Here is a 16504-nt window from a genome sequence, read left to right on the forward strand (position 1 = left end):
CCTAGATGTAGCTTTCTCAGCAAAAGCAATCCCACACTGATGCAGAAAACTATATTTCTCTAGTTATCGTAATTTTTACCACCAAATATTCAAAGTTTGTAACGTTCTTAATTGAAACTTTTTTTATCATGCCATTGTTTTTTTTTTCTTGTGTGTTTCTATTTAAAACAAAATGATTGTAACATTTGCATACAAACATCTGCTCTCACTCTCAGCTGTTCTGAAGTTGTTGCACTGATTTGTCAAAAACAAGTCGGCTCCTCGGCAAAACTCTGATACTGGATCCTCTCCAGGGAGATGAGCTGAAGAAAAAAACCACAAACCTCCAGTCGTAACAGCCGGTTGTTGTTCCTCCTTAGCAGTACATTTACTTTGTTACAGTCAGCCTACTTAAGTAAATTTTTTTTTGAGGATTTGTAATTGTAATTTTGTGTGTCTCTGTGATGGACTTGTGACCTGTCCAGGGTGTACCCCGCCCCTCGCACTGTGACTGCTGGATATGGGCACCAGTGACCCACGCATCCCTGAAAGGAGTAAGCGTGTACAGAAAATGGATGGATGGAATGTAAGTGKGGTGAAGCCAAATAAATGCAATATTGGCCTGCCATACAGTGAGCCTGTTAAACTGACCCTCTGCTGCTCTGCGCTCTCAGAGCCCACYGACATTAGTCAGATGGATTTATGACTGAACGAACATCCAYATCTTTTTATCATCTCTGTGGGTAACAAAACATAAACAATTTTTTTCTCCGACAGTTTGGGTGTGAAAAAAACGATGGTAGTTAAAGCTTCGCTCTGCGCGACGTGCAGAGGGAGGGAGGGAGGAAATGATCCTGCGACACGACGGCAAGACGCAATTCTTCTACAGCGGAGGGGGACATTTTGAGGATTTACTCTCTCTATACGTGTTTTAAAATGCTATATTCATTTATTTTCATAATATTTTGAATAAATGGCCCTTTTAAAAAAATAAAGAAATTGTTTACCTGCCCAGTCAGGCAGGCATCAGGACACACCCACCTGCCTGAATGAGTTTTACCTGCCCCGGGCAGTCGGGCAATAGGATTTGTCGAACCCTGGTTTCCCAGATGGCTTTTCCATGGACGTCACAGTCGACGAGTTCTTTCATCTAAATAACCACCGCTCCTCTTTGTGTCTTCCTTTGGCTTCATAAAATAATTGCGTTCACTGCCACGCCGCTTACGAAGTTCGTAGAGGAGAAACACCTGACGGAAACGTCTGTTAGTCTCGGCGAACCCGCACAGTGCCTTGAGGCCCCTCTATCTAAAATCCTGCTTTGACTCATTTTCGAGGTGAACAAACTTGTGGTCTTACTGGCCCATCTACGTTCCAACCCTCACCTGTGGTCATGGGGTATGACAGAAAGATCGAGATCCTGCGGACAAAGTCCTCTTCCTTCGTAGGGGGACCAGGCTCAGCTTTAGAGATGAGCTGAGCAGCTCAGAGTCAGTTTAGGTGAGTTATCTGATCTGGTCTCTTTTAGAGGTTTTTCAGGAAGAGACCCCAGAGCAGACCCAAAACTGTCAGAAACACCTGTGGGGTCTGTGGCGAGGGATATCTAGGTTTTTTTTTCTGGACTTGTTGACTCTGCGACTCGATCAGAGATGAGCACAAAGCATCATGAATCCCCCATCTTGGTATTTTATGACTCTTGCGGTCCCAAACCCCAACTTTCAGAACCCACTTTCTCTTTTCCCCTCAATCTCTCATATTCAGTCTTCTTCTTACAGTTTGCTGTTGATAAATCAGCAACAAGCTGTGTGTTTTTCTGCTCTGTAGACGGTTTCAACTCTGTGATCAAATCTGATATCGGTGCTATTTTTAGCTTTGTGACATCAGCAGAACATGACAGACTTTTACTACGTGGTGTTGGCGCTACTGTTCAACATCACGCTGAAACTAATCCAGTCAGGTATGGCAGCCCTGCAATAAATTATGATACACGTGATTCGTAAAAACAAATTGGATTTGAAAACTCAAAAGTCAACACGTCTTCATGTGGACTGTTGAGTAGCGTGTGACCTGCAGATCTGGTCACTTTGACCCCGTTTCAAGTAACTAACCCAGGAGGAATGGAGTGGCTCCCAGCCTTTTTCCTTTTCCTCCTCTCCTGAGGGGAATACATGTTACTATTTCTGAAGGCACAAGAATGCACTTTAGTTCTATTTTTAAAAGAAACATTGGTGTATTGGGTAGACATATTTAGATGTTTTGCACAACTGTGTTTTGTTTTTTTGTTTGCTATAAAATCATAACATTTTGTAAATTTTTGCTCCAGAACTAAAAAGTGCCTGTGACATGCATATTCTTCAAATACAAAAAAAGTCAAAGAAAACAACTTTATTTTTAAGAAAGTTGGAATAATACACATGATTTAACCCATTTTGTCCAATAACTGGCATATTTTCTTTTGAACTTGACTCAGCCAAAGTGAAACAGGAAGTGACATCAAAGGGGAACTCTTTAACAAAAAAAAAACCTCTCTGGTTTTTGTTTATTGAAACAATATTATTTGAACTCTGACTCTTCATCTCTCTGATGGTGACTCAAAATCACCTTAAGAAACATCAGATTCTTCTCTACAGTCTGGGTTGTTGGCTGTTGTAACATTGCTCTGTTCACATGCAGATATTCCCCTTTGACATCACTTCCTGTTACTTCACATGCCAATATCTCAACAACCGTTCATCTCAGCGACATGAAATTTATTTTGCAATATTTTATCAATGTCCTCTTTCTAAAAATGCATTCATATGTATTAAAAAAATTTGAGGTCATGGGCACTTTAATCAAACTATATTTGTAATTTATTATAAAGTAAACACTAAAGCTCCTTTGCTTTTGGTAAATATGAGCATCACAACCATCTGATTTAAAAACATTTAAATAAAGACATGAATGAATCCAGGCAAAGTGAAATGTTATATAAAATCTTTTTGTTTATTAAACCAATAATTATGGTTATAAAATAATATAAAAACTTAAGTGTTGATTGTTTATGAAARGCTGTCATCAAGTTTAGACATTTTATATGTATGAATATTTAAAATTCCGGTCAGATTATAACATTTTCGACAACTTATTCCTACTTGTGGATTTTTTAAAATGTCTAAATTACTAATAAAAGTTGTATAATTGATCAATTTATAAGCGTTACAGCATGTTACACACCTAAAAATGGCTTCCAGTTAAATTTTAAAATTCCATCATCAACATAGATGTCTTTAAAATTCTCATGATTTAATTAAAACATTAAAACGTTATAGTGCGATGGGGCCTTAAAGGAAAGTAAAACCTGTAGAGTTTGACTTTGTTTTTGAAAATCATTCTTTCCTGCCTTGAGTCATTTCGTACCCACCTTGAACATACATTTTGTACCTGCAGGTGTATTTATTCCTTTACTTGGTAATCCTATTTTTTTAAAGTTTTTTAAAAAAGTATTCTGGAAAATTCCACCATTTGATGAAGTTATGGTGACCTTTAGTTTTATACTTCAGCTGTTGGCTGTAGCTTTGAATTTTAATCATTATTCATTTTAATTTAGATTTATTCAGTTATACTAGTTATAATTAAACAGCATGAAATTGTGATGGTGTGATAGACTTTGGCTAAAAATATCAGAGAACGTCACTCCTTCAAAGTAAATAACCACACGTCTTATTTAAGTTTCTTTATCACGTGTAATAAACATTCATCTGATGGCAGAAGATTGCTTCAGGAATTCAGTTGTCATTGTTTACACACAGCTCTGGTCGACGGTTATTTTTAGGTCTCTCTTGTTTTTGTTTTTGTTTTTGCACTCGGCTGGTTCAGCAGACACGAGGCCGTTCTCCAGAAACACGATTTTTACGTTGTGTTGTTGTGCAGCCGCCCCCTGAGTTATGGTTACTGAGAACTTCCCCACGTCTCGCTCCAGTTACGTTGGCAAACACCCGGCTGGACCGCGACCAGCACAAACCAGAGTGACTTGCACAAACGGCAGAGCTGTGAGTATCGGTGACTCAAAGGGAAAACAACACAATGTCGCTACGATTCATAACAGAAGAGACAGAGGAGGGGGGGGAAATGCCCAAATAGTTATTTAATGTTATTGTTTCTGTTTCCCCTTTAGTTTGATAACAGTTGGACATGTCTTTTGTTATTTTTGCAGAACCAGCATGCTGAACTTTTGATTCATTAGTATCATGAAGCAAAAAGAACATTTTTGAAATTCTGACTCGGTTGTTGTGTCGTTGGTGAGAAGCGTGATCGTGTCTCACATGTTCGTTCTCTAGTTTTATCAGATAAGCCATAAAAAGAGGTCATCAACAGGATTTATTCAAAAGAATTTATTCATTAACAACATTTTATCAAATTTCTGTTGTCTTATTTCCTAAAGTGACGACTTGTTGAACAAGTCTGTTTTTGCAGCGTTAGTGTTCTAGTGTCAGTAGCTGCGTTTCCATTGACCATGAAAATGCGCAAATTAGAATTTCGAAAATAAATTTGCTCAATGGAAACACGTCAATTTAGAAAAAAAATTTCCTTTTTTCGACAATGTTTTTGCGCTAGGATGAGGTGGTTTTTCGGCCGTATTGAAATTGGTGAGTTTCGCAAAACTGCAATGGAAACACTTTTTTCGCATCACGGGAATCACGTGATCAACAACGGGTTGTTTCTACTGGCAAAAACAACAACAAAAACAACAGGAAGTAGTAGTAAAATCAACAAAGTAGTAAAAGAAAGTAGTAAACTCACCAAATACAATTTCCCAAAAACACAGCATACGTAGCCGCTCCCAAGTATAAGGGGCTTGTCACTGGAAAGCCTCGATAAGACGCCGACGTCTCCTCTGATGATGAGCGCTAGTATCGTGTTAGCAATATGCGTTTACATCCGTTGTCGCCATGTTTGTTATGACTTATCGTGAGAACAAATGTATTCACGTCCAACTTTAACAGCATTTCTGACTTAATGGAAACATCGCAATTGCGAAACTGTGTTTTTCGACATTTAACAGAATATCGACAAAGTTTTGCGTACATTTGCTGTGGAAACGCAGCTAGTAACATTATTTATCCAGAATATAAAATCAGACGTGTTAAAATGTTTGCAAGTAATTATTTTTAAATAACAGTGAACATCCAGTCCATCTAAAACAGGAGCATCAAACATGTTCTCACCGAAGGTCATATAAACGTTGTGATATGTTCCTTAGCACCGCTAACAAATAACTGAGCTCTACCTGGTATTTCCTGCATAGAAACAGTGTTTAACATGCCCTCTTATAAACACTGAAAAGTGCTATGTGTACGACTAAATGTAAATAAAATACTATTATGATGAGTTGTGGCGAGTAGCTGCCATCTTGAATTCTGATCTCGCACTTTCCTACAGGGAGTTCCCACTTGATTGAGTTTAAATATACAACTCGTATGTGGGAAATTCCCACTTTTCATTACAACTGGATCGCAAATGAAGAGAAATGGAGAATTTGTGTCCAATTTTGCCTTGAACCCTTTTCTTTTTTTCCAGCAAAATAATCAACATGAATTATGGGTAGTGTTGTTAACAACCTTACAATTTGATTTCAGTTCGATATTACTTTAAATGCTTCCATATTAATGTCGTAGGAAGAAGAAGTACACAAGTCCCTGGTAATTTTTTAGATATTTATTTTTTGCCCAAATACATGGAAACCTTTTTAGGGAAATAAAATATCTGAAAATTAAGCAGCCGCACTATAATATTTGTTCTAAATATGGAGTTCAAACACAAAAACACAATACGCTGGCCCGGGTATTGAATTTAATCGGAGGATTTTATCGATCGATGTTGAATTAAAAATAAAATAAATCGCAATCATTAATAAATTGATGTTTTTACCCACTTTTTAATTCTGGGAGATGTAGTTTATGGTCAGTTCTGGCTTTAAAGCAGCTTATTTTTAGACACTAATACATGTTTGAAGCTCTCATGGGTCACATAAAATACTGTGGAGAGGCTTGAGTTTGACACGTGAGCTAAAATATAAAAATACTTTCTAGTTTTAAAGACTTTGATTTCTTAGTAAAGATGTAAGCAGTTTAATTTAAAAAACTGTTTTTTTTTATGTTTTGCGTTTTACTCATCTGGAACCTCACAGAAGGATTGTTGGACCCGAATCTTAAAAGTAGTTTAAAGCTTGTAGACAGCAGGTCTGGTGAAAGTGGTCGTGCTTTCGGTCATAGACCTGTGTGAGCGTTTGTTTCCTCCTGACTACAGAACCAGCTCGACTGAGGCAACACCTAGAATCTTTTTTTATTATTTTTTTAATGCTTATTTCACGTTGGAATCCCCCGGTCTTCCCTCAGTCATCTTCAGCTTGTCCAAAACGCTGCAGCCCGTCTTTGATGTAATTTTAAACTTTTGCTTGTTTTTAAAGCTCCACATTATTCTGACGATTCATTAGCTTTCTGTAAGCATGCGAGGACTTTAAGGTCAAATAATATATATTTGTATTATTTTCCAAGCTCTAAATTCAAACTGAACAGAGCCAAGCCTTTTATCAGTCGCTGCTTCCTGAGGTTTTAGTCTCCATCCACCCAGGATTTTTTAAATCCAACCTTTTTATTCAGGCAGGCCTTTAATTCTCAGTAGCACTTTTTTTCTGTGAATCTGTTGCATTTACATGGTTACTTTCCCAAAAAGTCATATTTTTACTGTAGTAATTAAACCTGTAGCATCGTTTAATTTTAGCATCAGACGTGTTTCACATTCTGCTCCGTCACCAGAGGGACTCGGACTTTACGGGGAGATGTTCTCAGACCTGAGTGCATCCCTGGTGTCACATCTGATGGTTACTTCTTGTTTAAACCTATTTACAGTCTGGTTGTGTCAAAGAGTAATTGTTCCAGATGCGTGTTTTGACATCTCACAGTTGATGTGTGGGTGTATTTACACACACCAGACTTCAGATTCCTCCTTGTTTGCGTAACGCCACAAAGTGTTTTTCCCGTGGAACACGTAAAGGAGAGCACTGCTGCTGTATACGTCCGTCTATTGTTCTGCTCTGACTGTAAACACAAACTGGGTCATTTCTTTACGGGGGTTTCCTCTCAGGCAGCAGCGAGCCGTCCCCGCTCCGTGACCCGGGCCGTCTCCATTCCCACACCCCTCTCTACGAGCGCTCGGTCTTTGTAGTCGTGTTTGGATAAGCATCTCCTCTGTGAAGTGAGCAGATCCCCTCGCAGCTTTTCCGTCCTGCCCCGCCCCGGCCTGGTCCGTGGCTCACATCAGCGCTGATAGCGGCTCGACGCTCAGGTTTATCCCAAGGAGAGATCAGGTCTGTTGGGACTCGACAGAATCCGTCTCTGTCAGGGTTTTACAGACGTGTTGGGTACAGCAGCAACACTTCAGCTGTTTTCACACACGAAGTGGACACTTACTGGAGACTGTGCCAAAAATGTGCTTCAACTTTTCCATGCAGGATCTTCTCTGCTGGTTCACAGCTGTAAATAAGAACAACTCCAGAGTATAAATATATATATGTGTGATTTTTGCCAGAGTGAATTTATTATATAAAGACAAACAACAGCTGCACCTGCAGTAAATGTCTAGCTGTGAAATCTGCCCTAAAATGTTTGAATTGATTGATTTCATCGATCTTTGGGTCATCATGGTGGTGCAGTGGTTAGAGGTGTCACCTCACAGTGTGAAGGTTGCAGGTTCAACTCTCAGCCTCGAGCCTATTTTGTTAGGAAAATAGGGTAAAGAAAAATGATTGATGTGTTTAAAAATAGCTAAATGCTAACTAAAAGCTGAAAAAACTAAGAGCTAAAAGTAGCAAATTGCTTGACAAATGCAGCAGAAAGCTAGCTCATCAGCTAGTAGCAAAGGGCTCACCTAAAGCTAAAAGTAGCAAAACGTTAGTTAAAAGTAGCAACACATTAGTTAAAAGATTAAAAGTAGCATGCTAGCTAAAGACTAAAGGCTAAATGACTACTACCAAACAGCTGCAAGTAGCAAAATGCTATCTTAAACTGTCTAAGCTTGAAATTACAAAATGCTAAATCACTAGCAAAACGCTACAAGTATCCAAATGCTGGCTTAATGTAGAAAAACCTAAAACTAAAAGTAGCAAAATATTAGCTAAAAGTAGCAACACATTAGCTAAAAAAAGCTGGAAGTAGCAAAATGCTAGCTAAAGACTAAATGACTACTAGCAAAAAGCTACAAGTATTCAAAGGCTGGCTTAAAGTACAAAACCTAAAGCTAAACGTGTCAAAAGATGTAGCTGAAATCTGAAAATTACAAAAGGTTATAAAACTGTCAAAAAGCTTGAAGTTGCAAAATGATAGCTAAAGTCTAAATGTAGTAGATCACTAGCAAACAGCCACAAGTAGCCAAGAAGCTAAATAGTATTATTAACTAGCTAATAGCTGAAAATTGCAAAATGATAGCTGAAGAGTAAATGTAGTAGATAACTTGTGGGCTACAAGTAGCCAAAGCTAGCTAAAAGTAGCAAAAAGCTGAAAGTTGCAGAATGTTAGTGTTGAGTCCCGGTCCAATTAGGTTCTTCTGGGCTCCGTCTACTGCTTGGACCCGTCTCTCGTCTCCCCTCCGTCTGCTCAAGTCTGGTGCTGCTGTTTCTTCGGTGGTTTCGCTGGAGGGTCCTTGCCTGTAGCTGCTGGATGTTTAAGACCTATTTTAGCTAACACTTGAATGAAGAAAGACGATAACTTCAGCTTCTAGACATGTTTATTTAACGAGAGATGCGAGAGAGGATGCTAACAGCTAGATCGTATGAAGAACTCTGAACAAAGAAGCGCGTGCCCGCCTTCATGCGCGCTCCGGTCGGACACGCTCGTTCACATTTCTTAAAGGCACGGTACATAAAAATACACGACATTAGCTAAAGACTAAATGTAGCAGATTACTAGCAAACTGCTACAAGTAGCATAATGTTGTCTTAAGCTGTCAAAAAGCTGGAAGTTACAAAATGCTAGCTAAAGATTAATTGTAGTAGATAACTAGTAAATGTTTACAAGTAGCAAAATGCTAGCTTAAAGTAGAAGAACCTAAGCTAAAAGTGGCAAAGAGGTAGCTAAAATCCAAGCGTAACAAGAAGCTTGTTAAAAGTAGCAAAAGGCTGTCTTAAAGTAGCAGAACGGTAGCTGAAAATAGCCGAGAAGAGTTTTAGAGGGAAATTAAGCTATAATAACATATTTCTAAGAGGAACTTTTTTTAGATAAAGTTAAATATCTTGATAAGCAGAGCTCTATAAAGTACTTGGAAAAAAATAACTAAGTAAAAGTAAAAATACCTTAACAAAAAATGACTGGTAAAAATAAATATCACTGATGAGAAAACTATTTAAGTAAAAGTCATAAAACTGTTCACAAAAATTGGCAAAATATAAGTAAAAGTACTTTCCACGCTCTCTAACAAATAAACTGTTAAATTTACTGAACCAAACTGGCTCCATAAAACCAAGTTGATTAAATTGGTCAATTTTTCTAAAATAACATACGAATATTGCCTCAAATTTACTCTGCTGGGTTTAGTGGAAATAGTTGATAAGTTTTAGTTGAGTAAATTCAACACTTCATTTTTTACAGCACACAAACAACTCCTTTTATGATGAGTTCAGACAGATTTAATTTATAACAAGTAACTAGGTGTTAAACTTTAAAGTAAAGAAGTAAAAGTATCATTTAGGTTTTAAGTAAAAGTCGCAATTTAAAAACAATACTTGGTAAAATTACAAATCCTCTAAAAAATTACTCAAGTACTGTAACAAAGTAAATGCACTTAGTTACTATAAACCTCTGTTGAAAAGTTACAACTAAGTGCCAGCACATGTATGAGCTGAACGTTGTGATAGATTAATGGCTAAAATAACACAATATGCAGAGGCCGCTTGATTACAAATGCTTGTGAGGATAAATAAACAGGAAAACAGTGAATGCTGAATCAGCGAATCTCACAATAATAATTATAGTTTCAGTTTTCAAAGAGGACTTTGTGTCGGCCTGCCGGCCCCTCGGTGCTCAGCTGGGTGACCTCTGTTTCTCTTGTGTCCACCCCCCACCCCACCCCACCCGCACGCGCGCTGCGCGGTCGCAGGTGGTCTCAGTTGCGGTTCTGAAATAAGCATTTTAAAATGATTTCAAAATAAGTCTGGCACTTTGGAGAAAATCCAGGACTCGCTGGAGGGATTATGTNACCCCACCCCACCCCACCCCCGCACGTAAATGCCAGTTGGCCTCAGAAGCTGCTCTCGTGGAATGTAAACAAACAAGACGTGGAGCGAGTTCATCGCTTAATGAACGCAGAAGAGAGCAACAAGTGTCCAAAAGAGCCGAAGCTCCAGTGAACACGGGGGTCACAGATGAGGATGGAGTAAAACCCTGTCGTGTTGAGGCGGAAACCTAATCCCAGTCAGCTCTCAGGATTAAATGTGTCTGAATCGTTCTGTGGAGAGAATCTACTTCTGTCTCTGCGTTTTGATGAACGCGCCTACCTGACCGAGGGTTTTACCTGAAGACGTGTCTCTTCTGTCTGCTTCAGCCTGTCAGGTACAAACTGGAGTTTAACAACACGTCAGACAAGGTTGGCACTTTAACACAACTTTTAACATTTTTCTTTTTGAAAATATTGTCAACGAGTTGGTTAAGAAGTGTCTGACACACCTGAAGGTAGAGGCGAACGATAATGATTTTGTGTCTGTTAGCAAAATATCTCACAAACCACTTTGAGAGACTATCAAACTCGAGGGTCGTGGGCCAGATGAGGTCTGCTACGGTATTTTCTGTGGACCGTGAGAGCTTTAAAGACATATCGGTGCCTTAAAAAGAGCTGCTTTAATGCTGTGTTCACACCGAACGCGATTTCAGCATCAGGAGCGTCAGGTTTACGTGCAAAGCGCGTCAAGTGGCGTCGGGAAGTGCTGCAGTGCGATTTGAAAATAAAGTTCAGATTTTCCAACTCCAGCGTTCGACGCGAAGCAACCAGGGTGAAACCCGACACACGGGACGCGATAGCGATGGCAGCGTTGCGAATCGCTCTCTCGGGTCGCTTATCTTCACAGAATTTGATTGGTTCTACTGCTTCTTGTAAAGGTTATTGGTGGTTCGCGAAAAAAAAGGACGTGTGCATTATGGACGTGTAAACTAAACAAATCTTGCGATGCTATTGATGTTGTAAAACAAACACCAAGATATGATTTTATGAGGAAAAACTTACCGGATAACTTCACCCTGGCACCAACAAATTCCCATAAAGCTGCCTTTTTAGTGATCACTTGTTGAAGGGTCATAAAAAAACTGGAAAGTTTGACAGAGCTAAAATAACGTTGAAAGTGTTAGCTAACTACAGTGTGTAGCATACTCTCCTCTCATTGGTCAGTCAATGAAACCCTCGCTGATTGGTTGAATGCCAAGCGATAGCGACAAAAGTTGAAACTTTCATATGTCGCGTCGCACGGCTACGTGAACGAGCGCAAAATTTCACATACGATTTTCACCGGTCGCTTGACTGGAGGAGGGCGCGCGATCGTCGCCTCATCGCATAAACTCCACAGGAAATGAATGGGGAGCGAGTGACGTCGCCTCCCATGTGTCGAGCCCTTTAGACACGAGTTTGACGCTGAAATCGCGTTCGTTGTGAACGCAGCATAAAGCCAGTGTTGACCGTAAACTACATTTCCCGTAATGCGTGTTGATTATTTTACGGCAGCGTCCCATTTTCACTGGCTAATTTTGCTGAGACTCAGTTGTATTGGGAAGTGGGAATTTCCCAATAACAAGTCGTAAATTTAAACTGGAATGCCCCTTCAGTGGGAATTCCTAGTCGGAAAATGGGAGAGTTCAGAGTCATAGACGGCAGCAACTCACCACAAATAAACAGTGAGTAAAACTCGTACTTTTAATAGTATTTATTTTACGTTTAGTCAATCGTACACGCAGTACTTTTCAGTGTTGACCTTTTTAAGGTTTGATGAAAGCTGCAGTCATTTCTCAACAAATGATGATCTGAGTCTAGAACTACAACATGAAAGGTGGCTGATATACATTTCTTCCAGGAATTCATCATTCTGTTTTTTTTTCTTCCTTGTAGTAGCTAAAACTTCTGAGGTTTTTATTTTTATTTTTTAAGAGCTTTCCAGTTAAGGGAAGTGAAAGGCAAACTGCTGCGTCCGGTCTTTTCTTGTGAGTGCCGAGGCTCCCATACATCAGCCCACACATCTCAACACACACACACACACACACACACACCCCACCCCGTGCACATACATACATCTGAATCCACACTTGACCCATCTCCCGCCTTGCCGCGTGAGCGCTGCAGCTGAGGGTGGGCGGGGTGACATAGCGGAGGATCAGCCAAGCTTCCTCACGCTCCGCACGTAGCACGACCATTAAAACACTGCTCCCTCTGGGGGGGGGGCAGGAGTCAAAGTTTACAGCAGTTCATTCCTCTCTGCTGCTTTAGCCCCGCCCCCTGCTTTCACTGTCTGTGCCACACACACACACACGCGCACACACACACACACACACACACACACACGCGCACACACACACACGAGCCAAATGTGTTGCATCGTACAGACAGGAAGCTCTTTGTCAGCGTGCGTGCTCCTCACTCAGCAGCCATCTTTAAAGACCCACCTCCTTTTAGTTTGTTTTTCTCCGCCCCTCCTCCTCCTCCTCATGTTGGAGTTCTGTTGTTTTCCAGCTTTGAAGGCCCTGATATTGTGCATTCCAGCGGTAACCTGCATCTCAAAAGAAGTGAGCACAATGTGGACTGACGTCAGCAGCCGCGATCAGAGAGGAGAAAAAAAGAAAAACAAGATCGAGGTTTCTGCTCGATTGCTCTCAGAGGAGAACTTCTTACAAATCATGCTTTTTTTTATCACTTCCTGTGATAAGGTGTTAATGTTGCTGTGGTTTGTGTTGATGCAAGTTCAGGAAGGAATGTGGACGAACTCGCCTTCTGCTGCTCTGCTCCCCGTTTCTCATTTCAGCTCCACTCAGTTAAAACGCTCCATGCAAACTGATTAAAGATATTTTAAAAGTTTTTATTTTTATTTCTGAGTCTCCGCTTGTGCTGCTGCTGTTTACACCTAGAAGTACACAAACGCTCGTGGGGGTTCCTGCCAACACCCGACCAGATCGTGCAAATGTTATTGGAGCAGGAAAAGGCGAGGGGAAGTTATCATGAACACAATATTTCCAGTTTATTTTCTCTTAGTTTGGCTTCTTAATGAGACGCTGGCGTGTTTAGTCTTGATTCAATTAAAGCAGAGGTCTAACATTTAAATAAAACTGTTTCTTACTAAGTACTAGTTTGTTTTAAACKGATCCATATAGGTTGAGTATTTTCTGTTGCTGCTCTGGAAGGAGCGACACCGACTCGTCAGGCAGGCCTCCTCACTGCCTGTTTTTAAATCAGTTCCTTAAAACTTATTTCTATTCACTGGCTTTTAACCTTGTTCTGTTTTAGCTGTTTTTGCTTGCTTTTTGTTGTTTTCATTGTTGATTTGTTTTGTTGTTTTGGCCCCTGTGTACAGCACTTTGTTGTTTTAAAGTGCTATAAAGCTGATTTGATTGGATTATATCAGGGGTGTCCAAACATTTTGTCACGTGGGCCAAAATCATAAAGTCAGAAGGACTTGAGAGCCAAAAATATTTTTCCTTTACCTGCTCAACAATAAACTAAGCATTGAATACTTAAATAAAACAAATAAAGTAGTCAGATTTATTGCTGGAAATGGATGTGTAAATTAATCCAGATCCAGAACTTTTAAAGGTGTTTTGCAGGTTTCCCTTATTGAAGGAAATTTTGCGATTTTCTAGATTTCAATTGGGGGAAAAAATAACCCAATTTAGTCAACTCTGATCAATAAAATCAGGATTTAGGTCACTCTCGTTGAAAATGCTCGCTGTATTCAGATCAATTTAATAAATTAATTAAAAGCAGAATGGAGTGCAGCAAAATAAGCTTTTCAGTAGAAGTCACTGGATAGATGTGGGAAAAGTCTGGTTATTTAAAAGACAAATAATTGTTATTGTTGCCAATATTTTTAATTATAAGATTTTACTTTGTGATAAATTTACCCTAATAATAAATAGAAAGTCTCCATCTACATCAAACACCTGCCGGGGGGACAAATTTGTAAACAAATTAGTAAAATTCTTGAATTGAAATCAGTGGCCACACAAAATCAGTTCAGGGGCCACAAATGGCCCCCGGGCCACACTTTGGATATCCCTGGATCATATATAATCTTAAATTGACAATTTGTTAGCCTGCCTGCTAACTACCACAACAACAGTGGCTGAAAATAGGCAACAACCTCAGAAGAGCCGTTAGAGTTTGAGAAGTCTGACAAATTTCAATGTTTTCATGCTCAGGTTTGTTTACTAGAGCTTTAAATAGCAACGTTTGTCCCAAGTTAATGTGCTTTTTCCAGACTATGACCTGCAGTAACTGATAAAAACATTGAATTTATTTCTAACACTTACATCGGATCAATGCAAGCAGGACAGGATCAGTATTTAAGTATTTCTTTGACCTTTCTGATTAAAAAAAACACAAAATTAGAAAAACAAAATAAATTTTAAACACAGTGGGTATCATGTCAGATCAGTACCAAATTTTGCAGTTTATTTAACAACCAGCCTAATGTATCTGTCATGACTCGTATTTTTTTTTTTTGTAAATTCATTCGTTTACGTTCAGCGCAGACCTGCATTTCAGACTTTCATATCAATATATATGGGAAAACTACTAAATGCACCTTTTTGTTATAGTTCAGGATAATTCTTTGTTTGATTTCATAGTTTCTGCTGCTGCGAGGTGTTAAAAACCTCAATTATGGCAAAAACAAAAATAAAGATTTTTATGGATTTTGCTCTGCAGCCTGTGTGCGTCACATGGGTCCAAAGTAAAAACTGCCCTTTGTCCTTTTTGCTGCAGGAATTCCATGCATATTTTATAAAATAAATAAATAAATAAATAAACAGATCAAATGCAGTACTGTTCATCCTTGAGTAAAAGCAAACGATCATGAAGCTGCGTTTCTAATCTAAACTACAGCTCTGGTTCTGATCGACCCGGCCTCCAGAACCGCTTCCTCTCTTGTTCTATCGTACGGCGACACGTCACTCCAAGATTCCCGACGCTCCTTGTGTGTGAGTCTGTTTTCACTAATCACACTTTCCCATCTTTCCCTCTTCAGGCCATGGTGGCGTGTTACCCTGGAAACGGGACGGGTTACGTTCGCCACGTGGACAACCCCAACGGAGACGGACGCTGCGTCACCTGCATTTATTACCTTAACAAAGACTGGAATGCCAAGGTAGAGGGAACGGTTTTTATTCTAAAGATTGTTTTCATTTCATTTAAACCATCAACACAAATGTCATTTATTCACCAAAAAATGCACCGAGATGCATGAGACTCCGTTAGCAAAATAACTCACGAATAACTGGGTGGATTTTATTCAAACTTTCAGGAAATAGTCCCTGGTTGAACTTCAAAAACTGATTAACTTTTGTAGCCAACATAATTCAAGATGGCCGCCACAGCCAGCTAACCTTAGAAAGCACAGAATCGACTATAATCCAGTGAGTTTTGAAGATTTGTTTTGAATTTTGGGATGATGGTAGCTGAGAGTCATCCACAACACACACTCCACATAGATGGAGTGTGTTTACCGGAGTAGTTACCTGTATTGGATCTGGTACTATCTTGTATACACTGAGCTGGTACCTGGTACACTACTTACATGACATGTACCTGTTTTTTTACAAGGTAAATATGTGGTACTTACCTGATATTAACTGGGCATGCACTTGTGTTTTTATTAAGTATCTGGTATATACATGTGTATACAAATACTTACAGGGCATGTACCTGGTACTTACCAAGCATATACCTGATTTTTACCTGGTAAGTATCTGGCATTTACCTGGAATGTACCTAGTACTTACCCAGATTGTACTTGCCTTTTACCAGGAAAGTATCTGTAGTTAATGTATATACCTGGTACTTTCTGGTACCTGGTATATACACTGGTATCTGGTAATTACTGCACATTTATCTGGTATTTATATGTACTGATTTTTTACAGGCATGTACCTGGTACTCACCTGGTAATTACTGAGCATGTACCTGGTACTTACCTGGTAATTACAGGACATGTACCTGGTACTCACCTTGTAATTACAGGACATGTACCTGGTACTCACTTGTAATTACAGGACATGTACCTGTACTCACCTTGTAATTACAGGACATGTACCTGGTACTCACCTTGTAATTACAGGGCATGTAACTGGTACTCACTTGGTAATTGCAGGGCATGTACTTTTACTTACTTGGTAATTACAGGACATGTACCTGGTGCTTACCTGGGAAATACGGGACACGTACTTGGTACTTACATGGTAATTGCGGGGCATGTACCTGTACTCACCTGGTAATTACAGGACATGTACCTGTACTCACCTGGTAATTA

General features: G+C 39.5%; 1 protein-coding gene across 1 annotated transcript in view; it reads left to right on the forward strand.

Annotated features, from left to right (window-relative positions):
• The window catches only part of egln1a (egl-9 family hypoxia-inducible factor 1a), a 40557-nt gene that overhangs the window by 12688 nt on the left and 11365 nt on the right, over window positions 1–16504 (forward strand). The window contains exon 2 of the mRNA XM_014005909.1: window positions 15224–15343. Coding sequence (XP_013861363.1) covers window positions 15224–15343 — 120 coding nt within the window. The remainder of the gene's footprint in view (window positions 1–15223; window positions 15344–16504) is intronic.

This window comes from Austrofundulus limnaeus, unplaced genomic scaffold (genome assembly GCF_001266775.1).
Source record: "Austrofundulus limnaeus strain Quisiro unplaced genomic scaffold, Austrofundulus_limnaeus-1.0 Scaffold33, whole genome shotgun sequence".
In the NCBI taxonomy this organism is placed as follows: domain Eukaryota; kingdom Metazoa; phylum Chordata; class Actinopteri; order Cyprinodontiformes; family Rivulidae; genus Austrofundulus; species Austrofundulus limnaeus.